Source organism: Gorilla gorilla, chromosome 11 (assembly GCF_029281585.2).
Source record: "Gorilla gorilla gorilla isolate KB3781 chromosome 11, NHGRI_mGorGor1-v2.1_pri, whole genome shotgun sequence".
In the NCBI taxonomy this organism is placed as follows: Eukaryota; Metazoa; Chordata; class Mammalia; order Primates; family Hominidae; genus Gorilla; species Gorilla gorilla.
In genome coordinates, this window is record NC_073235.2 from 61,131,230 (window position 1) to 61,157,201 (window position 25,972).

At 42.2% G+C, this 25,972-nt stretch overlaps 1 protein-coding gene and 1 long non-coding RNA gene across 7 annotated transcripts in view; one reads left to right on the plus strand and one right to left on the minus strand.

The window, feature by feature from the left end:
• The window catches only part of PKP4 (plakophilin 4), a 224,596-nt gene that overhangs the window by 188,209 nt on the left and 10,415 nt on the right, over positions 1-25,972 (plus strand). For all 6 annotated transcript variants that reach the window (XM_031008474.3, XM_055380205.2, XM_063694857.1 and 3 more), the window contains 6 exons: positions 13,093-13,276; positions 16,296-16,413; positions 17,865-18,056; positions 18,240-18,413; positions 21,387-21,537; positions 24,709-24,904. In XM_031008474.3, the coding sequence (XP_030864334.1) occupies positions 13,093-13,276; positions 16,296-16,413; positions 17,865-18,056; positions 18,240-18,413; positions 21,387-21,537; positions 24,709-24,904 (1,015 nt within the window). The remainder of the gene's footprint in view (positions 1-13,092; positions 13,277-16,295; positions 16,414-17,864; positions 18,057-18,239; positions 18,414-21,386; positions 21,538-24,708; positions 24,905-25,972) is intronic.
• The window catches only part of LOC134756645 (uncharacterized), a 116,697-nt gene continuing 111,722 nt past the window's right edge, over positions 20,998-25,972 (minus strand). Inside the window, exons 2-3 of the long non-coding RNA XR_010129587.1 lie at positions 22,744-22,832; positions 20,998-21,055 (exon numbers count right to left, since the gene is read on the minus strand). This is a non-coding gene — a long non-coding RNA (uncharacterized lncRNA). The remainder of the gene's footprint in view (positions 21,056-22,743; positions 22,833-25,972) is intronic.

Genomic DNA, 25,972 nt, shown 5'->3' on the forward strand with positions numbered 1-25,972 from the left:
ATGAATAAACTATCCTGCATCCAATATTTAAGGGGAATCAACTTTCTCATAAGATATTAATGTTCAAAATACAACATTAATATTCCCTTGTGCTCTAAATAAAATACCAAAAGTAGAATATACATTACAAGTAATCATAAATCTGGAATGGACTATCTGCCTTAATGTATTTTGACTATTAATGCTTTAGCGCTTCTAAATTAGTACTCCCACTTTCTAAAATGCTTTTGAGGCATCTCACCAAAAAACAAATTATAATTATTTTTGTTTACGTGTACATGTAGATATAAAATGAAAATTAGAGCAAGCTAAACAGAATTAAGAAAAAATAAAAATGTAGCTATGTTCATCCTAGAAGTCAACACAGTCACTGTGATTACGCCCACAAATTTACCCTGAGCCTACTGTTAGGGAGGCATAGAGGAGACAGAATCATTTGCAGTACATGAGTGCTTTCCTGCTTTGTCTGATGTTTCTCTTCCCATCACTTTGAACTTCCTGTGTCATGTCCAGTTGCCTTCCCATAGTAACACCGTGCAGCCAGGAGGGCTGCAGTCGATCGTGTGCGCTACTCCCTGAGAGAGCAGTGGCGACCCAGGGACAAATGACATGGAAAACACAGCTTCTCCTCAAATTTAACTAGCCAGATTCATCATGACTTGATCCTTACATCCTTAATGTGAAGCTTTTTCCTGCTCTTCTGTCCTCTCATAGGAGGAATGAGTCTTTTCTGAATTTCTGTTTGAGTTTTTTCCTTGGGAGAGACTATTACAGTGCCTTTCCTGAGCTGAGCTCAAGGAATTTGTAAGATTTAGTGTTAAACAGGAAGAAAAGTACATGATTGTGTGCTCTTTTTTTGTTTACATTTAAAAATAAGTCAAAATTACTTTAAGTAGAGCCCGACTTTACTACCAAGGGCTTTTATGTACTAGGTTACCTGGAGCACACTCTGGAAGTGAGTGCTAGTTTAGATTATTTCCTCCTTATTTTATAGAGAACATAAGATGTTTTAAGACATGGACCTTGGCCTTGAAAAGAGGATATAAGTGTTTTCTAATTCAAAAAGAGCTATTTTCCTAATAGATCATATCACTTCTAATGTAAAACTAAGAAGTACCTCTGATATTTCTCTTGAAAATATCTGCCGGTAGCTTTTAGGCTATAAGAAACAATTTTTTGCCATACTTATAGAGTAGGAGACATTAAGAATTGCTTTATAACTATATACTGTTACCACTAATCATTTATTTTGACATGTGGACTGATTATCAAATGTTTTCTTCAAAACATTGAAATGAGAGTGGTCAGTGGGTAAACACTTCATGCAATTGCCATAAGTAAAGTAGGTTGGACCAGAAGACTTCAGAAATGAGTTTCCAGTTCAAAAAGCCAAATGGCAGCTGTGTTTGATTTATACCTAAACATTGTCTAACATGAAACAAGTCACAATATAAATCTAGCATAGTTGCTTTTTTTGTGTGTGTACATGTATTTATAGTCTAAGCTTTATAGAGACAGCAAAATTGCTCACATTTCCCAGTCCTACAATTTAGTGGTACCAACCTTAACTGATGTTCAGTAATATTTTAAGGGTGATTGATCCTTGATACATATTAAAGCATGAAAACATCAAAAGATGCTTGAACTCTTCTTTCTTCTTTCATTGACTCTTCCTCACATCAAATGCTCAAGCCGTCTTTAACGGTAGAACCACAGGGTTGGGGGAGACCTCAGAACTCATTTTGTTCAGTCATCCATCCAGTGCATGAATCTCCTGTACAGTTTCCATACAAAGTAGCTGCCATCACATGCATGAACCCACAGCACAGGAAGCTCATTACCTGGTGGGGTTAAGTCTGGACAACAAGGTTATCCAGAAAGCAGCAAGAAGATATCTGATATAACTTGAAAAGGCAAAAAATACAGACCCTCAGGAGGTCATTTTTGCATAGGAATGGCCCTACAAAAAGACCAGTTCCGCCCTAGATCAAGCCACCAGCACTCCTAACCAAGGAAGTAAGCCCCTAATCTGAACTGTCGTTAAAGCACGTCTGCTCTGAACTCAGGCTGTAAGGTGCTGTGTGACCGTGTCACCCAGCATTCCCCATCAGGTGCCCATCTCCTATAAACAGAACATTAGCCTTAGATTTTAGTGTTCTGCTAGTATCATTCACAAATACCATGGCTAGCCTTGCACGGTGCTTGGCCTTTGTAGGTACGGTCCACACATTCCTAAGTGAAAATTATAGTCAACTTAGGATCATGAAATGTTAAAATACAGTGAACCATTGTGTTCCAAATATTATATAATTTGAAGAAACTACTATGCCCTTGAAACTAGGAATTCTTTGATTCTTAATATTAAGTAATTCAACCCAGTTATTAATCCAGTCTTTTTTTTCTAGTTCCCTTTGTTTCAGTTTGGCAGTTTTTACTGTACTTAAGTGGAGAAATTTTAGCTGTATTTTATAAAGATGCCTTGCCTTTGCTTTAAACACAGTAACTGCCCAGGGCCTATATTTTTGGCCACATCTTTATTTTCAGAGGGAAAAAAGGACTTTTCTTCAAATGTATTTTCCCAAGACAATATGGCTGTCATTGTTAATTAAAATGGTTCTCTAGTATGTAACATGATTCTTGTGTTTTCCTCATTGTGTTGAACATTTTCCAGTTGAAACCTAATGAGCTTTTCTTTTAGTAAGTGCTGATATATGTGAGTGCTTAGGGTAATTTTTCTTTTATTCCAAAAGTATTTTTTGCTGTTGTTGTACTTAAACTTGAAAGCTGGATGAAGTATGGTTGTTCCCCAGTTTGGTTATAAAATGAATGTCTGCTAGGCCACAAAGTATGGAGGACAGATGGGAACATCTTGTCACTAAAAAAGATATGTTGAACTCATTTGTTCAAAATAATTAAATAGTGTTTCTAAGCTAGGAAACATGAATTTCAAGTTATTGAGCATCCTGAAAACATCGTTTTTTAAAACTATAGACATTGAAGATATTGCGCAAATCTGGAGGCCTGCTTTTTAATGTACGTACCAGATGTCCCAAACTGTCACACTTCTATTACCCTCTTAAATACCAAAAAGTAGCCTTTGTTCTTCAGTAATAATAGACTTTGTTCATATGACTGCTACATGTACATTTCTTCCAATTTAGTAAGTGATTATTCATCCATATAGCTAAGTAAAATATTTCCACTGTTTATTGTGAAATGTTTGGATGCCAGCAATGGATTCCAGACACTACAGAACATGAAATGAAGTGTATTGTTTTCCTGATCATTAGCTCCATATTTCTAATTCGATGATAAATTAATAAGAAAATAATAGTTGTAACTAAGGAAGGGTAGATGGGCCAGGCTAAGGTTTAACAAAGGGCAGAACAGTCTGGCAAGAATTAGTCTTATATACTATAAAAAGCAGGAGCTTAGTGGACATGCCTTTTGGACAATTACTTGCCGTTACAGGATGAAAACAATTTACGAAGCATTCCCCTTAGCCTAACTAATATGCCTTCAAAACAGGTCATTTATGCTCTGGTCCAGAGAGGAGTCAGTCCTACTGTTATGGGCCACTAGGGCTGTTAGAAGCTATGTGGGTCATTTTTAGAAATCTAGCAACATCTCCTCCCAATTCCCAGCCCAAATCAGTAAGGATCCATGTCCCTTGGTCCACTTTATAAAACATAGCTGGGTGCAGTGGCTCACACCTGTAATCCCCACACTTTGGGAGGCCAAGGAAGGCAAATCACTCAAGGTCAGGAGTTCAAGACCAGCCAGGCCAACATGGTGAAACTCCATCTCTACTAAAAATACAAAAATTAGCCGGGTGTGGTGGCACATGCCTGTAATCCAGCTACTAGAGAGTCTGAGGCAGGAGAATCGCTTGAGCCTGAAAGGCGGAGGTTGCAGCGAGTCGACATCGTGCCACTGCACTCCAGCCTGGGCGACAGAGACTCTGTCTCAAAAAAATAAATGAAACAATAACAACAGAAACAGATTCCCTTATTCACTGAACATTTCAAACCCTGAAAATGTGTAATGAGAAATGACAAATTTTTAAAAGTTTAATTACTAAGAAGACAAAAAATGTCTATTGTGAATAGACCAATTCTCAATTGGTAGAGAACTTTGAACTGGAAAGAACCCTAAAGAAATCTCCTGTCTACCCCTGTTATTACAGATTAGAAACCGAAGTCCAGGAAGGTTGAGCAGGCAAGTCTCCAGGCTGAGTTCCTGATGTCCAGGCTGGAGGTGTTTCTTCCCTGACCCTTCCCCTGCCTACCCTGGCCACTGAGAAGGGCTGAACAGGAGCTAAATCTGGAGGGTACAAATGTTATTTCCCTTGTTCTTTAAGATTACCACCAAAAAGGGAAAAGAAAAAAAGCCCCACAATAAACTTTACTCTCTGAATTTTACCCAGGACCATAGAGAAATATCCCTGAATTTCACCACTAGCACTATAATATCAAACTAGTGATCAAGTATAATCATAAAGCTTCAGTTTGCTTAGGAAACCTATGAAACGTGATTTTAGGTCTTGCGACTATTTCAAGATTTATAGTTTTGAGTATGAAAAGATTCAACCCTCTAAGTGGAATATGACCCTGTATTTTGAGTGTAGGCTTCCGAGTGCCAAGCACAAGGAGGCAGTCAAGTAGGGAGTCTCAGAAGGTCACTTATAAGACTTGGGTATTCAAACATCAGTCAAGAGTGGAACTTCTCAGCAAAAGAGAGGCCCTGTAATAACATGCTCCCTCAGTTGACTAGACGTCCTACAAATGCAAGAAAGGTGGGAATATGGAGACCCCAGACCAGGTCCTGCAAATGCTTTGCAGTTTCTGAGTATGATGCTCTATAGCTTACAGCTGGAGGCACCTTTGTCTCTAAGCTTCTGCCAGCACCAGACAACTGGGTTGAAGATCTAGTGCAGTTACAGATGAGCAAGTGTGTTCCTGGAACATGTAGGTCAGCTGCGGACTATATGACTTCAGTGACAGTTTCTTGGGCAAATCTCTATGATAGTGTAACTGTGACAGTATAAATGACCTAATTCTGTGTCACACTGAAATAACCTGCAGAACAAGGGTGGCCAGGGCTGCTGCCCCCACTGCCGTTTCTGCCCCAGAAGGATTCTCTAATTTCCTTTCATGTGACCTGTTCCCTTTTATTAGCTCTGCTTCAACAGAAGGAGCCACTCTGTGTGTCCCATATGGGCAATTCTCAGTCAGCATTTCTGAATTGTAAGCTTATTTATTTTCTGTAGAAATGCCTTTCCAGGGAACATAGAACTGTATAACTACATTATGTCATTAATCCTCAAAACATATCCATGAAGTGGTAAAATTACCTAGAATAAGGAAGAATACATTAAAATGCAAATGTGATTCTGTAAATGGATCTCTAAAAATTGGTAGATCTTTTCAAAGGTGCTGTGATCCATCTTTATGCCTGCAAAATCGCAGAGACTCGGGCTAACCCTTATATTCTCTAAAGGCACTAAAGATCTATCTTGTCCCAACTGGGGATAAATTTCAACAGCAGGAATGATCACCTTCAACTGGAATATGCAGGCTGGGCCCCCTGTGTGCAGCCTCTGTGGCCAGCCCAGTTCCTTACTTCCACACGGCTCCCTCCTAGGAAGCATCTTGCCCTCAGACCACCTGAGCACCCACTTCCCACTGCGCTGAAAGCTGAGATGGTGGTGTTCCGAGCACAGCTGGACCTGAGTGAGCTCCCCCATGCCCCATGAGGATTATGCGTCTGCTGTGCAGGAAATCCCAGAGAACACAGGGGTGAGCAAGGCAGGCCTGTCCACCACCTGCAGTGCTCTGTGCCAGGCAGCAGGGAGTGCAGCAGCTGGCCTCTCATGCTTTGGGGCAGGAAGGAGAAAGCCTCAAGCCACACCTATAGACCAGGAGCCTCACTGCATGGAGGGGTCACTGCACAGGTTTCAGGAACTCTGCTCAGATAGTGGCATCTTAGAAACTCTGGGAATGGCTATATACCACCACAACTTGTTTTCCTCAGAATTTTCCAGAGAAAGGTATTTTTCTATAACTGAGGATAGTAGTTTTATCCCTGTCTCGTAATTGTTTTCCCATTATTTCAGTTTCACTTAGATTTCGTAATTTGTTGACAGCCTTCAGCCCTGTTAGAAAGCTTGGGCAATTGATTAGCCCAGCAGACAGTTTTATGGCACTGATTCTCCCCACCACCCCCTTGACTTCCTCATTTCTGTTAACAGCGCCATATTTTCACACGTATTCAAACTCCTGGCTTACCTGTGACACCACCCTCAGTTTGCATCTGGCTCCAAATTCTCACTACAGGCACTTCCCTTCCCTTTTGGCCTCCTCCCTCCTCCATCCTGTCCTGTGAAATAGGCTCTGCCCCTCCTAGCCCATTGGCCTCACCCCCCTCCCTGGGATAACACCTGTGCCTGCAGCTCAGGTTTTCCCACCTGCCTGTCCAAATCAGTAGCTTCTGTGACCTCCTGCCAGCCAGCTCCAGCATGTGCCGTCACCTCTTCTGCTTATTTCCCAGGCTATAGTTGGCCTGAAGAGCTCTGCACCCCAAACCTGCTTCTTTCTGGCCTCTGTCCTTGACACTGCAACTCAAATGTGGTCTCCCATCCTCCTATCAAACACAAGTTCACACACTTTGAAAAACATCCAGGGAGAAGCGGCATGGTCTCGAGTGAGTGTGAGCTTTGGAGCCAGGTTGACTTGTTTCCTTCCAGCTCTGTGGCTCCAGACACATCACCACTGTCAAACCCCAGTGTCCCCGGCAATGACACATTACCTGCTGCTTGGTGTTTTTGTGATGATGTGTGTTGAGCTCCTGGCACACAGGATATTCAAGCCATACCTGTTGCTCTTCCTGCCCTTTGTCACAACTGCCTGGTGGTGTAACTGTTTGTGGTAAGGCCCCCCTGAGAACAGATGGCTCCCCTGTGTGTCTCCCTCGGAGTCTGGCATGAAGCAAGCAAGCATCTCTGCCAGCGCTGTTCAATAGGAGAATAATATGAGCTGCATATTTTCTACATTTTCTAGCAGCCATGGGAAATCTATTTTAGTAATATATTTTATTTGGCCTAATAGTTTCAAAGTATTTCAACTTCTAAGAAATATAAAAATTATTAATATTTTGTGTTCACTTCTTCGTACCAAGTCTTCATAATCTATTTTTTACTCAACAGTGCATCTCAATTTGGACTAGCCATATTTCAAGTAGCCACATGTGGCTGATGGCCACCGTATGGGGCAGTACAGGTCTATACTGCATTTGGGTAGAGGTAACGTAAATGTCAAAGGTATGAGGTGTGTGACTTTAAGGCTGGCGGGAGGCCATATTGTAGCAGGATGTAGGTGCCGTAGCATCTTGGCATTACTCTCGTCCCAAGAAAAAGCCGCAGAAGTTTATAAAAACCCATTGGGCTAAGGGGAGAACTTCAACAAGGGCAGCTGCATAGAGAAAGAAATGAAGATGTGTGTTTGCTAGATCCTGAGTGTTTCAGCCAGAGACTGTATAGGGAATGATAATGGAGGCATGTGCTAGGAGAAGCAGGCAAGGGCCGTGATACAATCTGCAGCCCTGATATTATTATGTTTGTGCTATTAATCTAATATTTCTACCCCCATTTTTCAAGAATGTTTGCAGGGTGGTTCCAGTGAGCCCATAGATGCAGAATAGCCAGGAGCTGGGGCAGGAGGTGGGGAGGATTACATACGGGGCAGTGTTCCCCAGAGCTTCAACGGGAATGCACAGTCCTGTTAGCCACTGGTCATGACACTTGCTTTGTACTGGGAATGGAGTGGGGGTTGAGTGTGCACAAGACCTTAGCATCCATTATCTCCTTGATGGTTCCTCACACCCTGAGCCTGTGTAGTTTTACCTGCCTCCATCATGAACGTCTTGTGAAAGAGCACGACTAAAACCAGAGCACTCAGAGCGAGGTTCACTCAAGAAGGAAAATGCAGGGGCCTGTCCAGTGATGATGTTTGAAGCACACTGGCACCTTTATGGCTGTTGCTTTTTTGCTTTTGGCAATGTCTACAAACACTTGGGCTCTTTTTAGTATAATTAGGAAACATGGCATAAATTGAATGCTGTCTAAAAATGAGTGGTTTAAGATTGTCTTTCATATCAAAAAGAAAAACAGTTGTATAGGCTGCCATGCGTATCTGCCACCAGAGAAATCGCATTTTCCAAATGTTTTTTTGTTTTTTAATATCCTTTAAGAAGTACATTTTTCAAATAGTTGCTATTATTTTAATTAATCAGTAAAATCAGCTTCTAATTTGACTATAAAATTATCAGTTCACCATTAGAATAGCTATAAAGTTAGTTTTAAATGTGAGCTCTTTCAAAATTGTGCAGCATAGGATTTATGTGAAATGGTATTTTAATTACTTTATTCATTCTTTGTGAGGAAAATGAATTTTCATCTCTCATGGCAGTATTTCATTGTGATTATTGGTTACTCATAATTATATGTACTTGTTCCTGTGACAGGGAATAAGGAGCGTTTTCTACAATAATATGCATGAAACTCCCTAATATTTTCTAAATTAGTTTGTATATTTATATTCTTAGTCCTCACAACAAATAGCTAATTGCTTTAAATTAAATAAAACCTCAAGCTTCCTCAACCAAATTCTAGTTTATTTTTAACTTTCCCTTTGAGAACCAGGAGATAATGGAGTATGGCGATAAATATTTTTGAAGCAAATTTTGCATTAGGATGTTGGAGTTAGAGGTTATCATGTTGATGGAGAAGGCTAATCCTACAGCTCTTCATTTTCTCATCAGTCTTACTACATCTGGGAGTTGGTGTATTCTCTATTCATTACTTACTGCCCTAGCAAGATTCTTCCTGACCCATTAAATGAAGCCCTAGACAAAGTGGAGAGAACATTGTTTTAGTGAGGTTGAGCACACACAGGTGTTATTAGCCGGTCTTAAGAGAGGTGCTTTTTACTTTGAGCAAAAAAGCCAAATTAATCATTTCATATCTAAGGCTTTTAAGTTGAATTAAATCTTTTTCATCCATTATTTATTGACTAGAGCTGGTTGTTTTGGCTTTATATAACCTTAGTTTTGGAATAGAAAGTGAGGAAGAAGAACCAGTCAAAATGGCGAGTTAAATCCATACTGAAGGTTGCAACTCTTTGTGTTACATGGTGAAGTGCAGGATTAGAGGATAATATAACACACAATGCAGGGTGATAAAGCTGCCTTTTGGTGGGTCCCTTGAACACCACATACTTAGCAAAAATAGAACCTTTCCTTTTTTTCTGATCAAGAATAACTGTAAACATTTTTTTTTGGAAGTTGCAGAAATGAAAGCCTGAATTTCTATAGTAGGCTAGTGTTATGATCAATAAGTCATTTTAGTTGACTAAAAGATAGCATAGTCAACTTGTCTACTGAAGGGTAACATATTTTTTAACAACTTTATATTTTATAATTTGGCAGCACTGTTCCTTTCTATTTTGCACTTTGAGGGATGGGGATTCTGGCATGTTGGTGTGACTTTTCCGATTCTGGGAGATAGAATGGCAACTGGATTCTCCTATCCCCGTAACTAAGATGGTGGTCTCAGCAACCATCTGTTTTGGTCTCAATGTGAAAGGCAGGCAAAACTATGCTGACAAATTTTGTTAGAGATCCTCTCCCCCAGTTGCAAACTTAAAGGACACTCCTGAATACTCAGTTTTACAAAAAGGCACAAAGGGGAGGTAATAATAATAATACTTATAAGCCAAGTCCGATAGGTAGGAAATAAAAGAGAAATCTAAAAACAAATACAGGATATAAAAATAGATCCATCACAAATATTTTTGACCACCTACTATGTGTCCTGCATATGTGTCACACAACATATATATAAAAGGATGGATAATGATAGGGTATTTCTTCCTCATTATATAATATTTGCCTAATGAAATTAAAATTTAATTTCAGCATATAAATGTTCATCTTTTTTTAAAAAAAATCAACATGTAGAATTTCAAACCTATAAAAATATTTAAAAGGGAAAGTTAATTAATTGTGGACAACTTGGCTCTTTAAGGTATTATATGTAAAGCACATAATGCCTGGCACAGAGTAAAGCCACAGTAAATGGTGATGCTACCATTGTTTACATTGATTTATGAATGTTTACGCTATGTCCAATCCCAAGTATATATACTGGCTAATACTAAGCTGTAGAATGACATACAACTCCATCAGTCATTCTGAATGCCTGGGAAGAAAAAGACAGAGCAGGACAAAATTCTACCACCAGCATGAAAATCAGGGAAATTCTCAAATCAGAGAAATATTCTCTTGCCAGAAGTAGGTGTTAGAAGTAGCCGGGAGTAGAGACAGAAACAACAAAAAAATGGGTTTTTCTGACTGCAATCAGAGAATTTCTAGGCATCAACTCCAGGATCCAATATGCTGAAAAACTACTCTTCTTCTTAGTCATGTTTTCACCTGAAGTTTGTGACACAGGTTGTTTAATTTTCTGTATATATATCCAATATTATAGTATGATAGACTTTACTTTCCATAAACCTTGCCTTGCAGCTAACTTTAGTGGAATGCATTTATTCTGTGAAGTTGAAAATATCCTATTGAAAAATGCAGCTCTCCGCCATGCATTGAGGAATTCGAAAGCTGTGACAGAAAATTTGTGCCAATGGCATTAGGAATCACATGTTATGAAACTGTCAGCAGGGGAGGTTAGGGAGTCACCCTTTTCCCACTGATGACTTCTGGGCTGCATGCTGCCACTGTGGCTGGCTTATGCTCCTGGAGGCCCCATCAGGGCCCAGGGTGACTATGGTTGGCCTCCCTAGCAGGAAATGTTAAAGCCCATGTTAGTGACAGAGTCTGTTGTCCTCCCCTGCTATGCCTTGACCCAACTCTGTCTTCTGTTTTCACTCCCTTGCCCTGTTATTTGGTCAGGACAGACTGCCAAAAAAAGTGTTTCTCATCCTTAGCTCCCGGGTCCTTTCTGTGGTCGTCAGGCTTATCAAATGTCTTTTAGATTTGAAACAGAAACCCAATTAAGCCCAAAATTGAGCATAGATAATATGAAGCTGCTCTGAGTCAATTGGGGTGGGGACCTGGAGCCTTACGACCAATTCTTCCTCAATTCCTCACATGGCTGCCCCTATGGGAGGCCAGCAAAACCCCCAGGATCCAGGGAGCACAGTTTAAAACCATTGCCCAAAAGCACTTTATATAGAAGCATGGCCAATTTTCTAAGAATCCGTGGAGAAATAGCTCCAACTGTAGAATTTAAGTTCTTTTCATAAGCACCCATAATGCGTGCTGCCTTCTAACCGGGACCCTAGCTTTTGTGTACCCCAAGATAATTATATAAGCAAAGGTCTATCATGAACAGAAGAAAAGAAGAACAGAGCAAGCTTTCGGAAGTAAAGCAAGGTCTTTACTTGTCTGATTCAGAACTGTCTTAAGTCTACCGCCCATCCTGTGTCCCGAAGGCTGTAGTTATGGTGGAATAGGAGTAGAAAAGGGGTAAAAGTCCTTGGGGAACAAGGGAAACCAAATCAGCAAGGTCCAGAAGTCAAAGCCAAGTGAAAGAGGAGAGTCGTGGGCACAGGTGCAGAGCAGAACACAAGAGGAGGCCAGAGCACAAGCATCAGGTTCCAGTCCGACCATTCCCTCCACAGCACGTGGACAGGCCTGGGAAGGGGCAGTCCTCACGCAGTTTAGAGTCAGAAGATTGTTTCACTCTCTTCACTTCTAGCCCTTGGCTTCTACCTCCCCTTCCTCCACAAAGGAAGGAGCTCCTGTCTTCCTCCCCATACCACCCTCTTTTACAGGGGGCACCCAGAGAAGGCTGAGCAGGTGGTGTCCAGGCTGGCTTCTTGGGCCGTGACAGCTGGAGCAGCAGTGCTAGGTCTTGTCTCCAGGCCACGCTCTTGATCAGTCATGTTCACAAGCCTGACACGCTCCCATAGACATGGGCAGATTTTGCCACCCCTCCCTCTGCAAGGCCACAAACGTTTTTGTGTGTTGGTAGTTGTGAAAGCACTGTACAGACTCGAGCAACTTGCCAAGGGTATGTCAGGAGTGTAGGACTCTGGGGGGGACTTGAATGCAGAGAAAAACCAGCTGCACCATCTCTTCTCCACCTACTTTCCTCTTAGGAAGATGCACTGATGTGAAAATGACATTAGGGTAGGTATCTTCTCAAATGTGCTCCAATGTCTATGAGAGCAATTATTGGAAAACCTGTGCTATGATAATAATTTTAGCTACCTCATACTTGGTGCAAAAATTAAGGCCCTCTAATATCATTAAACAGAACTCTAATAAGCTCCATTTAAGATCTGTTATCCTGAAATCTTGATATGAATTACAATACAGGCGATTCTTAATTTATTGTTAGTTTCACCTATTTCCAAAAAGGAATGACAGTAACGTGTATTTCTAAAGCACATGATAATAAAACTCTTAAAATTGAGATAGAAGTGTTATCTAAGTAAGGTGGATGAAGCAAATATAACAAACATCCGTGCCAGGAAAGTTACGGCAAGTGCTTTATTGAAGCTTGAGCTTTCTGATAGCAAAAGTAAGAAAAGGAAGCAGATGAAGAAAAACATGCCAGTGTTTCAAGAAAAAGAAATATTTTTCCAAGTACTAAATTCTAAAAATGGTTTGTCACACAGACATTAAATGTAAAATACAATGCAATGAATAGCGGTTTTGTAAAAATCACAGATGCATTATATTCAAGACCCCTGCTTGGATTTCCCTCTCCCTTTGCAGAGTAACTAATTTGCTTTGCAAAATCCACAGTCACCTTGCCTAATAGATACAGAGGGTGTATAATATTCACCCTCTAAAATCCAAGAGGGTGAATATTAAGAATTTGTAATATGTTGTCGGAGGCTCATACATTCACTCAAAACTCATTAGAGGTCTATTCCCACCCTGGTTGCAAATATAGGCCATAGATTAGGTTTGGAACAGACTGACTTCATATTAATTAGAGCTAATACGTTTATTTTATTTCTAAAGCCACAGGATCTCTATTTGTTTGATTTTTTAAATCTCCTTTTTTAGGAGTTCTTTGGAATTTATCCTCATGTGATGCTGTAAAAATGACAATCATTCGAGATGCTCTCTCAACCTTAACAAACACTGTGATTGTTCCACATTCTGGATGGAATAACTCTTCTTTTGATGATGATCATAAAATTAAATTTCAGACTTCACTAGTTCTGCGTAACACGACAGGTTGCCTGAGGTAAATTCTTTATTTATTCTTTCCAATTAGTTCTGTGATTAAATATGTGTCATAGGTAAATTGATTTTAGGAGGACTTACTTTATTAACATCTATCTAAGTTTCCAGTTTTTATTTCAAAATTTAGGCCACTGGACTTTGTTATTCTGGGAGAAAAACATCGTGAGCACAGACTTGTGGCCTTAAAGAAGTTATCTTGTAAATGACTCTTCTGTGACTTACTCAGAAAGGCCCTTTCAGTCTAAGATTACTGCCAAAATTCCAGTGTTTTCCACTTTAACAGCGTTTTTCTGGTAATCGCATTCTGATTGCTAATGTGTTTGCAGCCTGCTGTTTGTTTAAATTCAAAATGTGATGGTTAAAACCATTTTGCTTTTAAAGAGGTGTGTGATTTAAACAATCAGTTTCAAGTTTTATAAATAAGTGAAAATGAGCCCAAATACTTTTTTAGTCATTATCTTTTACAGTTAAAATCTATATATAAAGCCTCTTTCAAGTGTGCACAGTAGAGTTCATTATTTGCCGTTAACACTCATCAGCTCCATTTTGACCCTATTTCCCAGCCTTACAGTACCCTGGGAACTGGAAGCAAGCCTTAGGGCAGAGTGGCACAGGGACAGAGAGAGTGGGCTCTGGTCTCAGACCACCTGGCTTCCAGGACCCCTTTGAGCCTCCGTTTCCTCATCTGTAGAATAGGGATGATAATACCACCTTAGAGCTCTGAGGGGTCAGCAGGTACTTGTGGAAGGTGCTTAGCACAGTGTCATTGCATGAGCACTCAGTGAGTGCTGTTTAACATCTAGTATCACCAGGACAGACAGCCTGAAAGAGAGCAAAGCTTGTGTGGCTGGTCTGCAGCCTTCCAGCATTGCGACAGGTGGCTATCGGCCCTGGTCAGGGGGCAGTGTTGGTGGGGAGGTAACAAGAGTCAGGATCCCAGAATGCAGGCCAGCTCCTCCTAATTCAGATGCCCACATCTCAGGGTGGGTCTCATGGCCTAGCAATCATCCAGGGAGCTAGGATTACTCCTCAGCCAGCCAGCTAGGCTTCAGGGAGAGCCTGGGGCAGGACTCACTGTAGCTCCCCCAGTGGGTCAGGGATAGAAACATTTGGTGAATGCCCTCTGTGTGAAACCAGTGACGAATAAAACAGACTAGATCCCTGCTCTGATGGAACCACATTCTACCAGGAAGACAGACAAACAAGGAAACAAGAAAATAACAGTAGGTGCCATAAAAATAAATAGGGTGATGTGAGGGTTATTGAATGGTTACTTTGGTGGTCAGGGGGTCTCTCAAGGAGTTTAAATTTAAGCCTACATCTGAAATACCACAAGGAGTAACTCACTAGAGGGTGGGGTTGGGGAAGACAAGAGTCATAGGCCAGTCAAGGAAATGGTTAAGGTAAAGGTTCTGGAGCAGAAATGAGCTTGCAGCCATAGCCTACTGAGCAAAGGGCAGAGTGGTACCAGATTATATAGGATTTTGTAAGTCAGACGGGGTTTGCATTTTATTCCAAGTGCCATGGGAAACCATCAGAGTGTTCTAAGCAGTGGAGTAATGGGCCTCATTTCTGGCTGCAGTGTGGAGGAGTGAGTACAGGCAGAAGTAGAGACAGGAACATCAGACTGTTGCAGAGATCCAGGCAAACAGTGAGAGTGGCCTAAACCAGGTGCTGGGGTGAGGTAGGCAGATTTGGGTTATTTTGTGGAGGAAGACCTGACAAGGCTTGCTAATAGATCAAATATTAAGAGTGAGGAAAGGGGGGAAATAAGGATACACCTAGATCTTTGGCTGGATCAGCTGCAAGCACAGAAGTGCTGTTGATGGGGGGAAGGGAGAAGAATGCTTGGAAGGGTGAGCAGCTCAGAATTTTGACAATGTCCAGTTTGAGAAGTCTAATTAGCTGTCTACGTGCCAGTGTCAAGAAAGCATTGGAGAAAAGAGTCTGCAATTCTAGAGAGCAGTCAGGGCTAAAGGCAGATGTGTGCCAACCTATGGCCATGCGTCCATAGGTTGTATTAAAGACAAGGAGCAGAAGGCACCTTGGAGAGTGCAAAGATGAAGACAAGACAGGACCTGGGGCACTCCTGGAGGTGCCCATGGGCAGATGAGTCTGAGAAGTAGCAAGATAAGAGAGAAGCCAGGTGGGGTCCCAGAAGCTGGTGGAGAAAAGGAAAGTGCTGCGGAGAGGCAGGGCAGATGAGAGCCGCCATTCCACCGCCCCCTCATCTAGTCGCAGTTTTGCAGATTCTCAATTTGCATAATTTTACAGTTAGCCTAGAACCATTGTTAATGGGACATAAAATAGATCCTTATTTGGTATCAATTTATGAAGGCAAATTCATATAAAAAAATTTAGACACAAAACCGTTTTCTGGGTGTTTTATAATTGAAAAGATCAGAAAAGTTTTAGCATAAGCAAATATCTATATTTAACTTGAAATGTTTATAATACAAGAAATTATATGTTTCCTCTGTTCATCCAAAAAACATTTAATGACCACCTACTTACTGCACGCAAAATATTATAATAGGCCCAGGGGACTGCAAGTAGCTTCTGGCCTAACAAGGGAGGTGAAGCATGTCTAGTAGTAGCCACCACCATGACTGACAGCAGGCCACCTTCTGGGAAGGAGGCACTTTTCTAATTGCTTTCTATGCAGCAACTCGTTTCTTCTTCACAGCAACCCTGTGAGGTAGTTACTGTTATTTTCCCCCTTTTACATATGAAGAAGCTCAGGAGAATAGGCCCCTAAAGAATTATATGAGGGAGTTAGAAAGTGACACGTCATGAGAGAGATACAGTCCAAATGTGCAGGTTCCCTTCCATGTGTGGATAATGGGGAGTGGGCCATCATTGTGAGCTTCAGGATGTTACCATGCAAGCCCCCAGTGCCTCCTCCGACCTCTAAGTGGCTGCCACCTGTTGTTGGCTCTCTCAGATCCTTAAGGTTAAGTCCACGTGGCTGATGAGTGTATGGTTCATCTCAGCAGCTCCTCCTGTCTCCACCGCTTTAGGAACCTCAGCTCCGCGGGGGAAGAAGCTCGGAAGCAAATGCGGTCCTGCGAGGGGCTGGTAGACTCACTGTTGTATGTGATCCACACGTGTGTGAACACATCCGATTACGACAGCAAGGTCAGTGCCGGCCTGGCTGCAGGAGGGCGTGGTGGCAGGTGACCATGATGCCTGGTGCCACTATTTGCATGCCATTGGTTCTTTCTGACCTGCGGATCCTGTCCTCCTCAGGAGGCCACTCTCCAGATCAAAGGGCAAGTCTCCAAAGTTACAGGGGCAAGGACGTGGCAACTTAAGAAAATATCCTGAGAACCGTGAGAACAGAGTGGCTTGGTGTGGTAAAGGCTTTCTCTCTGGTTCCCCTAGGCTCGTTCTCAGGGTGGTGCCCATGCTGCTATTTCCTCCAATTCTGTATCCGCACTAGAATCAGAGCCATCAGTATTTAAGTATCTACTGACTAAAAGTTCCTGGTTGAGGCACTGTAATCCCCCCAAACTCTCTGCCCTCCTGGCTGCAGTGCAGTCCACAGTCCCCACCCCCAGCACTAACTGTTGTTGCACCTCTCTACACCCACTCCTGCTGCTGCCGCCCTGTGGTTGGTCTGTCCCCAGCATGAGCCCCTTACCCTCTCCCTCCTGTGCCCGAGTACAGGGCATTATGCTCATCATTTGTCAGCTGTGATGACCATCCAGGATCCTCCTGGGGGCCGAGGAAAGTGGAAAGAACAGGAAAGAGGGACTGAAAGTGTCAGGACTTCCAAAGCGGGACAGTTACTTGGTGTCAGGATGGACTGGACTAGGAGAGGCCATTGGAAGGTGTTGGATTGTAAGGGTGAGCCTGAGAGAAAAAAGGATGAAGAGTGCCTGGGAGAAGAGAGAGGAATGCAAGGGAACAGCCAGTTTTTGAGCCTTATTGAACCGGGAGATCTGCAGATGAAATTGAGAGGAGTAAGTAAGTTGGAAAGGGAAGCTTGCTAGATAGGCAAATGCTGAACTTAGTTTTAGACACTCAGTTAAACACTCAGTTAAATGACAGTTGGCCTCCCAATCAGAGGTGTGATGCAGTCTTTTAGGGAACAAAAGACCATGTACAGAAGGCAAATGTCAGCAGGGAAAGACACCGCTGAACATGGCTCAAAAGGAGGGTGGAGTTGGGAGATTGAGAAGGAGGCAGACATGGGACTTGGGGATATGGTTGTCCCCAGGGAGGGAGTTGGGGCATCTGTTGTCACAACAAGGATCTGCAGTAGTGAGAAGTGAGGCTCAAGCATCATGGGTGCAGTCTGCATGGCAGCAGCCCTGAGGAGAAACACTGGGCCGGAGCCTCAAGCATTTCGGTCGGCATGAAGTCAAATCCTCAGCAGGACTGAGAAGGGCTCTGCATCCTGTCATCAGGGTATTCCACAAACACTCTAGAATCATAATTCTCTCTTCAGATTGTTTCAAGTTCTCATAAATAAAAAGTAGTTCTTTCATATTTCCCATTTATTTCCTGTCTGTAGTGTTCAGTACAGAAGTGTTTTGCTCTAATGTGCCGAGTTGTTTTTAATTATACGCCATGCTGGGTTTCAGACGGTGGAGAACTGCGTGTGCACCCTGAGGAACCTGTCCTATCGGCTGGAGCTGGAGGTGCCCCAGGCCCGGTTACTGGGACTGAACGAATTGGATGACTTACTAGGAAAAGAGTCTCCCAGCAAAGACTCTGAGCCAAGTTGCTGGGGGAAGAAGAAAAAAAAGAAAAAGAGGACTCCGCAAGAAGATCAAGTTAGCATTTTATTTGATATGAGACTCTCAAGTTTAATTTTTCTGGGAGTGAGGAATCACATATTTGGCAAGAAAATAAATTTTCTGCATAGCTATAGCTGAGTCCCGCAAAGGTGAATGTTTTCAAGTATTGGAGATCATGTTCATTCTGCCTCCATTTAACGTGTGCTGTTTGTCTTTCAGTGGGATGGAGTTGGTCCTATCCCAGGACTGTCGAAGTCCCCCAAAGGGGTTGAGATGCTGTGGCACCCATCGGTGGTAAAACCATATCTGACTCTTCTAGCAGAAAGTTCCAACCCAGCCACCTTGGAAGGCTCTGCCGGGTCTCTCCAGAACCTCTCTGCTGGCAACTGGAAGGTAGGATGACTTCCACTTATCTACACTTCTTTCCATCTTTGCAAACTAACTTGAAATGTTATATATATATGCTCTGCCTCAGTCAGATCAGCCCTGATGGTGAAAGGGTCACAGTTACTTAGTTTGTCTGTGAAGGGGTTAAAGGGAGAAAAGGGAGACAAGCAGTTGCTCTGGGGATACAAAGATAAATACAAGTCCCTCACTATGAGAAACAGAAGGCTAGTGAGAAAAACAGATGGTGCCAGCACAGTGTAGAAGCCACAGGATGTATGTGCTGTGGGGTCCTGAAAGAAGACATCTAACCCAGCCACACAATGTAAGGGAAGGTCAGGAAAAGAGCGGAGTAAGGATGTGGAGGAGATTTCCTGAAGGGGATGCTGCCTGGCAGAATCTCTGAAAATGAGTGAAAGTAAGCCTGTAGAGGCTGAGGCTGTGGTGTGGAAGGAGCCATCCAGATAACAGGGACAACAGGAGGAGGACAGTCTTGTGATGCAGAGAAGACAGTGTGGGCCAGGACTACTGGCTGCCCACTGGGGCCCACCATGGAGCCAGGCATCATGGATAGGCCTGAAGGCCAAACTTCAGGAGCTGAATCCTAACCTACACACAGGAGGGGCTACCGAAAGAGTCTGGGCAGATGAGTGACAGAGGCGGACTAACATCATCACTGCTCACCCACTTCCATGGCAGTGCAAAAGGTGGATTCGAGGAAGGGAGAGTTAGAAGCAGGGATTGGATTTGGGAGCCAGTGCAGCAATACAAAGGTGAGAAATCTTGAGTGGCAGGACAGAACACAGGTTGGGCAGCACTGTGGGGAGGGATAGAGGACCTCTCTTCCTCTCAGACCATTACAGACATGCCTGTGTCTAAGGTTTCTGCATCTTTTTGCAAATGTATGACTATGAAAACTGAAGACAGTTTCCTCTTGTTACCACTGTAAGCAAGTTCTCAGAACTTTCTAAATGTCCCCCAGCAACTTCCCAGACAGTCCTTGTCTGAGACATTTTCAACGTCTAGTAATTTCTTGACAGGTGTATTTTAGTAGAGTTACTACAATGCTTGTTGTGGGCTTCTTCCCCCACCTTAACCCCCCAAAATGAGAATCTTTTGGTGATGGTGTGTTCAAGATAGTGAAAAGCATTGATAAGCCTAGGTATGGTTTGTTTCGTGCAAGTGGCCACTATGTTGAATATAGAGCGATAACTATGGTCTAGTGCTAAGCCGGTGTGGTTATTTTGTTGTGGCTCCTAGTTAAAGTGCCAGTGACTGAGTGTGTAAGTGCTGGCTCTGAATCCAGGCCACTCTGCTTACCGTCTGGCAGCCTAGGGGCTCTGCCCACAGTTTCCACCTCCCTAAAATAAAGTGAATATTAATACCTGCCTTATAAAATGGTTATGAGGATTTAGTGAGATACTCCCAGCACATAAGTATTTATAAACATTTATGGTGTAGAACAGCGTTCACCTTCAGCTTCTGTGACCAGAGGATCATTTGATGATAATAAAAAAGACAGTAATTGAAATCGATGTGATTTGACTTATTTAGAAGTTCATGTCTGGGATCATTTAGTGAGAGAGTTAGATGGCAAAGCTCATTTAAAATATAAACATTATATCTAAGCGATTTCAATAGTGAGTTAAAATATTGGACCTTCACTAAGAAAATGAGATAATCGTGGCCACAGATGTTATCAAGTAAGAAGCTATTTCAGGAGCAGTGATGACTGTAGTTCTCCAGAAGGGAGACGGGCTGGGCTGGGCTGGGCTGGTAGGTCTCCAAGTGAGACAGAAGGAGATGGTTCTGTTGTTGCAGGTTTCAGAGAGAGAAGTTCATAAAACTGCCTGAGTGCTTTGCCTAGTAACGAGTCATATACTTCATTTTCCCCCCGTAGATTTCATGTGATTTGAAAAATAGGAGTATGCATTTCATATGCAGAATATAAATAGGATCTTTGAAATGCATCTTTCCCTCTTATTTGTATTATTAAAATATTCTGTTGGTATTCAAGAAACTGGATGGTCAATCACATATTTTAATGTTCGAAATAATACAAAGGGCTGGTAGATCTCTGTCCTACTGTCTTGGTCACAGCAGGAAAGTATATGTTTTATGAGCAGCATCTTTCAATTACCCTAAAATTTGAAAGATGAGTTGCATTGGTTGAAAAAGTTAATTAAAGCTCAAAGCTGGAAACAAGATTAAAGAACCGTTTTCTAACGTTACTCTTTTTGGTTGTTTCACTGATGACTTAGCGCTCATTTCCATTTTATAAGATATACAGACTGACTCACAGTACAGAGTTGCTTCATAGTCACAGAAAAATTTCTTGACTATGGATTTTTAAAAAACAGCATCAGCAGCTAACTAATCTTGAGTGAGAATGCATTTTGCACACAAATATACTTACTTTTTCACCAGGCTGTATGAATTATGATGCTGGATGTTTCTGGAGAATTCCCTTTCTTCTGAGGCAAGGGATTTTTCCAACTAATCTCTTTGACAGGTTACTGAACTCGAAATATTGTTGCAGGGAATATAGAAAAAAAAATGACTTGATGGAGACAGGTTCTCCTTTTATGTGTGCTGATGGGTTACTGTCTCTGCCATCCTATTTATAGCCTCTGGGTTTGGCGGGGGACCAACTGCAAAGAAAACACACGATCCTTCCTTAATCATGTTTATGTATCTGAGATAGAAAGTAATCACTGCCTTCTCTTTTCTGCACAAAAATATCTGGCAGATGGTGGTTTGAGATTTTCAGGCTTTGGGATTTCTTTTTAAATCAGTCATTCCAGCCTATCTTTCTCCCCAACTTTGGTTTTCTCTTCACTGACACCACAGATTTGATCTTCAATTGGAAAGAAACCATTTAATCTATTAGTTCATCTTTTGGAAACATCTTTTTTAGGTGACAGTAACATATGAGAGTGGAACTCTGTTTTATGTTACTTCCTGCCTTATTTTTCTCACTAGTTTGCAGCATATATCCGGGCGGCCGTCCGAAAAGAAAAGGGGCTCCCCATCCTTGTGGAGCTTCTGAGAATGGATAACGATAGAGTTGTTTCTTCCGTGGCAACTGCCTTGAGGAATATGGCACTAGATGTTCGCAACAAGGAGCTCATAGGTATGTTCTGGTGACAAGATGAGCTGTAAATGTGAGAGCAGCTACAAAATTCATGAAACTCTTCTTTTGATTAATAAATATATGGCTCGTAATCCTTATCATTAACAGCTGAGCCCTAGTCTCCAGTTTCTTGGCATATTTGAGTACTCCTGTTTTGTGACCACTCTTTTTCAGCAGGAGGCAAGCTCATTAATTAATCATTGATTAGGGAAGGTAAATTTTCAGAAGGGCCAGCAATTTTAGTTGTACCTTACACACTAGTAGGGTTAGTGTCTCTCATTTCTAAGAGAGCACATTTCTATATCCTGAGCAACAAAAAATCTTAATCTCCCTTTCCAATTTTTGGACTGATACCTGCTAATTCACCAACACTACCATACTCTAAATAAAAAATCACATGAATGTTTTGTAGCTTTCCCCTCTCACATTGGTATAAATCTTTATCCCAGAGAAGAACCACTGTCCCAACATCATTTCCACCCTGGGCAGGGGCAGGACTAGGGTGAGCTAAGCAAGGCCCCAAAGGCACAACATTTTAGGAGGCCTTTACTCTCAGGTTTGTACAAGGTAGGGTTGGCACATGCACAAACCAGTGAGGACCTCTGTACGCTCCGCACCCCAGGCAGCTTGCTTGCCTCTGCGGCATTGCCACATCCTAGGCAGGATGCGGGCTAAAGAAGACATCAGGGGACCCCCATAAACCTGAGCTTCGTTCCCAGGATGTGCTGCTCACTGGCCATGCAACCTGGGGTATCCTATATAACCCCGTTCAGCCTCCATAATTCTATCTAGATTGGAAATGAAAGGAAACTCCTCATCTCTGAAGGGGAGCTGTTGATGCCTGCTGTCCTAACTGTGGATTTGCTGTAAAGAGGAAATGAGAGAGCTCCATGCCAAGTCCCAAGCTGGTGACAGGTCAGGGGAGAAGGAGGGGAAATGGGACAAAATCTTATGTGGATTCATGTGAATCTATAGTAAACTTAAAATACACCTGCCATGAGAGAAGGAGAGAGAAACAAGGGCGATGATGTTTACCATAAAGAATTGCTGTAAGGATTAAATGTGATGACTTACAATGGAAGCCCTTCACACAGTGCCTGACAGAATTGCTATTTTGAATTGTTGCCCAGATTAACCTGCTCTTAACACACCATTCCTTTAAGCCAAATCATCCCCCTACGGAGAGGAAAGGAAGTTCCTCCTCACCTTGTTCATGGTCCAGCTCATGCCTGATTCTTGTAGATGTGCCATATCTCTCAGTTCCCACACTTCCTTTACAGAAATCCTTCAGGTCCCTAAAGAGAGATATTCTTTAAACTTATTTTTCTTATGTCTGTATTGTTTGGATTTCTTATAAGAAGCATGTATAATTTGGGCATTTTTAATGCTAAAAAATAAATGGTTGACACGTATATCCTGTGGCCTGTCATATTTCACAACACAAAGACACAGGTAGACAGGAGGCCTTGAGCTGGTACTGTGAAGTGCTAAGACCTTTGGCAAGAGGAATGTGTGTTCCAAGTCTTGACTTCCTCTCAGTGCATTTCTGTGTTTTCTGTGAATAACCCTTTTTAACTTCCACTGGCCTTCTGCCTCTCCAGTGATGAGCGTTTTTTTTTTTGTTTTTTTTTTAACCTGGCTGGAGCACTCTTGAACTGTTCCATCAATCTGTTTTTTTTTTTTGTTTCCCTATTCCCGTCTTCCTGTGAGATCTGCCTCACTCTTGGATTCAGTATTTGGCTCTAATTTACCCAGTACTTCAGTTCCTAGGAACCTTCCCCTTCTCTGACCTCTTCCCTCTTTTTTCACATTCATCATCAGCACTAGCAAAGGACTTTCTTTTCAGAGCCATTTTTCACAAAGAAGCAAAGTTTTATCACTTCATAAAAGTTACTACATACTCAACTGAGTGGGACCCACCCTGCTGTCTGGAGCTGCAAGTCCTGAGGGGACCGCCAGGCTCACTCATTCATAGGTAGAGCGAGCTGCCTCGGCCTAACCCCCAGGAGTGCAATTTAAAGTTATGCCTTAGCAAAATGACAAATTACATGTCATGGGCCTTTTGGTCATTCATGAGTATTCAAAATCACCAGAGCTAACTTATCATCTGCTCTGAAAACTACATTTATCTTGTGGCCTTACAGTGTCAGCACTGTTTTTCCACTCTTCATAGCAGTGTTTGTTGTGAGCAAGCCAGAGCCTTCCCTCCGATGTGCTGTATATCACACAGCATGTAGCTGAGACCTGTCTTCTTCTGCTTACCACTGTAAATAAACAGGCCTTTATAAAAACCCATTTCACATCCACTCAATTATTAGCATAGCGGAAAACTAAGAAGATGTTTACTTGCACTTTAGTTCATTTCTTTTGTTTGTAGTGCACTTACAGTTTGTCAGTTGGTAATCGAAGTTGAAAAAGCTAGAGGTAATCTCTTTTTGGAGAGGAATAAGAAAAATTCAGTATCTATAAATAAATACCTCAATAACTGTGAAACTCCCCTTGCCTTGTCTTAGCAAGAATTTCATTATTATTGCATTATTCCTGGGAGATAACATACCTATAATTTTAATACCAGAACTTTTACTTGTGTCATCTTTTAAAGAAACTAACATGTTGCCACCGTTGTCAGATGAGTTGCTGTACACCTCAGCTCTATACACAAAAATGTGTAACTGTACCCAGTTCATACATTAAGATCCAGAAAGATCTAACGAAAAGTATTGTTTGGCAGCCTGACTTGGTCCAGATTCAAAGGTAAGTTTTAAAAAGCTCTAAGAGGAAATTGAGGTATTTGTGATGCATAGGAATTCCATTGAGAATAAAATTTACTATTATAATTCCTTCATTACTCAGTGTTACTGAAAATACTTGAACGAAAGCAACTTGATTTGTCTACCCAATTTTACGCATTGATTTACATTTGCTTTCAGCAATTGACAGTAATGTTTTATAGATGAATCATTTCTGCAAGTGACGTTGCAATAAATGTTAGCTTTCCCCTTATAATGACATTTGTCCTTTTCTTCTTTGCCGTGGGTTTTGATTTTTTCCCCTATTATTGTCTCTTTGGGGGTTTTATTTTTAAGAGATTGCATGCCACCAGAATCTGAACAACAATAACAAAAACCTAGTACCTTCTGGAAGTAGAATTTACTCTTTTGCCGTTGGCAGGCAAATACGCCATGCGAGACCTGGTCAACCGGCTCCCCGGCGGCAATGGCCCCAGTGTCTTGTCTGATGAGACCATGGCAGCCATCTGCTGTGCTCTGCACGAGGTCACCAGCAAAAACATGGAGAACGCAAAAGCCCTGGCCGACTCAGGAGGCATAGAGAAGCTGGTGAACATAACCAAAGGCAGGGGCGACAGGCAAGTCTGCGGCAAGGAGGTGCAAGTAGTGCTCTTATTCCTGAGATTGTCCTGTGATGAGGCCTTTGTTGAGGATACCTTTCCTATTGGAAAGGATTTATTTTTGCATTTCTTACATGCCGATAAGCTAAGCAGTCTCCAGCACTTACAACCTGCTATGCTGGGAGAAGTGTTTTCTGTTATGGGGCCTTTTTTTGGTTTTCACTATATTGTAACACCCTCACTCCTACATTGGTATTTGTCTCTGTCTTAGTCTGTTTGTTCTGCTGTAACAAAATGTTGTGAACTGGGTGGCTTATAAACAACAGAAATTTATTTCTCACAGTTCTAGAGGCCGGGAAATCCAAGATCAGGGAACCAACAGATTTGGTGTCTGGTGAGGGCCCCGATTCTGGTTGATAGATGGTGCCTTTCAGCTGTCCTTGCATGGTAGAAGGAGGGAGAGGTCTCAGGCCTGTTTTTATAAGGGTGCTAATGCCATTCATGAGAGCTCTACCCACATGATCTAATCACCTCTCAAAGGCTCCACCTCCTAATACCATCACCTTGGGGGTTGGAATTTCAACATATGAACTTTGGAAGGGACACAGACTTTCAGACCATAGCAGTCCCTAAAGCCACAACTGGTCGTGCCAACTCCTGGAAGAATTGGAAATGCCAGGATGAGAAAAATCTAGGGGGCACCATTTCCCTTGTGCCCTTGTCTCTCTGCTCCAGGCCTGAGTGCCTGTTCTGCAGGAACGTCTTCTTGAATCCCCAGTTCTGGAATTGAGTTTTCTGCCACATACCCAGAAAGTATTAAAATTACTGCTCTGCAGCAGGGCTGCTGTGTGGCCTCAGGATGTGCCCCAGGCTTGGATGGCGCATTTCCCTTTGCTTCTGCATGACACCTCACTGATGAAGCACGAAGGAAGGACTAGAGAATCAGTGGTAAAAATTGAAGGCTGCTTGTCATGGAGCTGTAGCGGTGACTATCAGTTTGCCTTAGTATCAGATCAGAGAAATGGTAAGTAGGATGCCTGGTGCCATCTCAGAACAGCAGGACAGCGACCTCCCTGAGCCACAGTA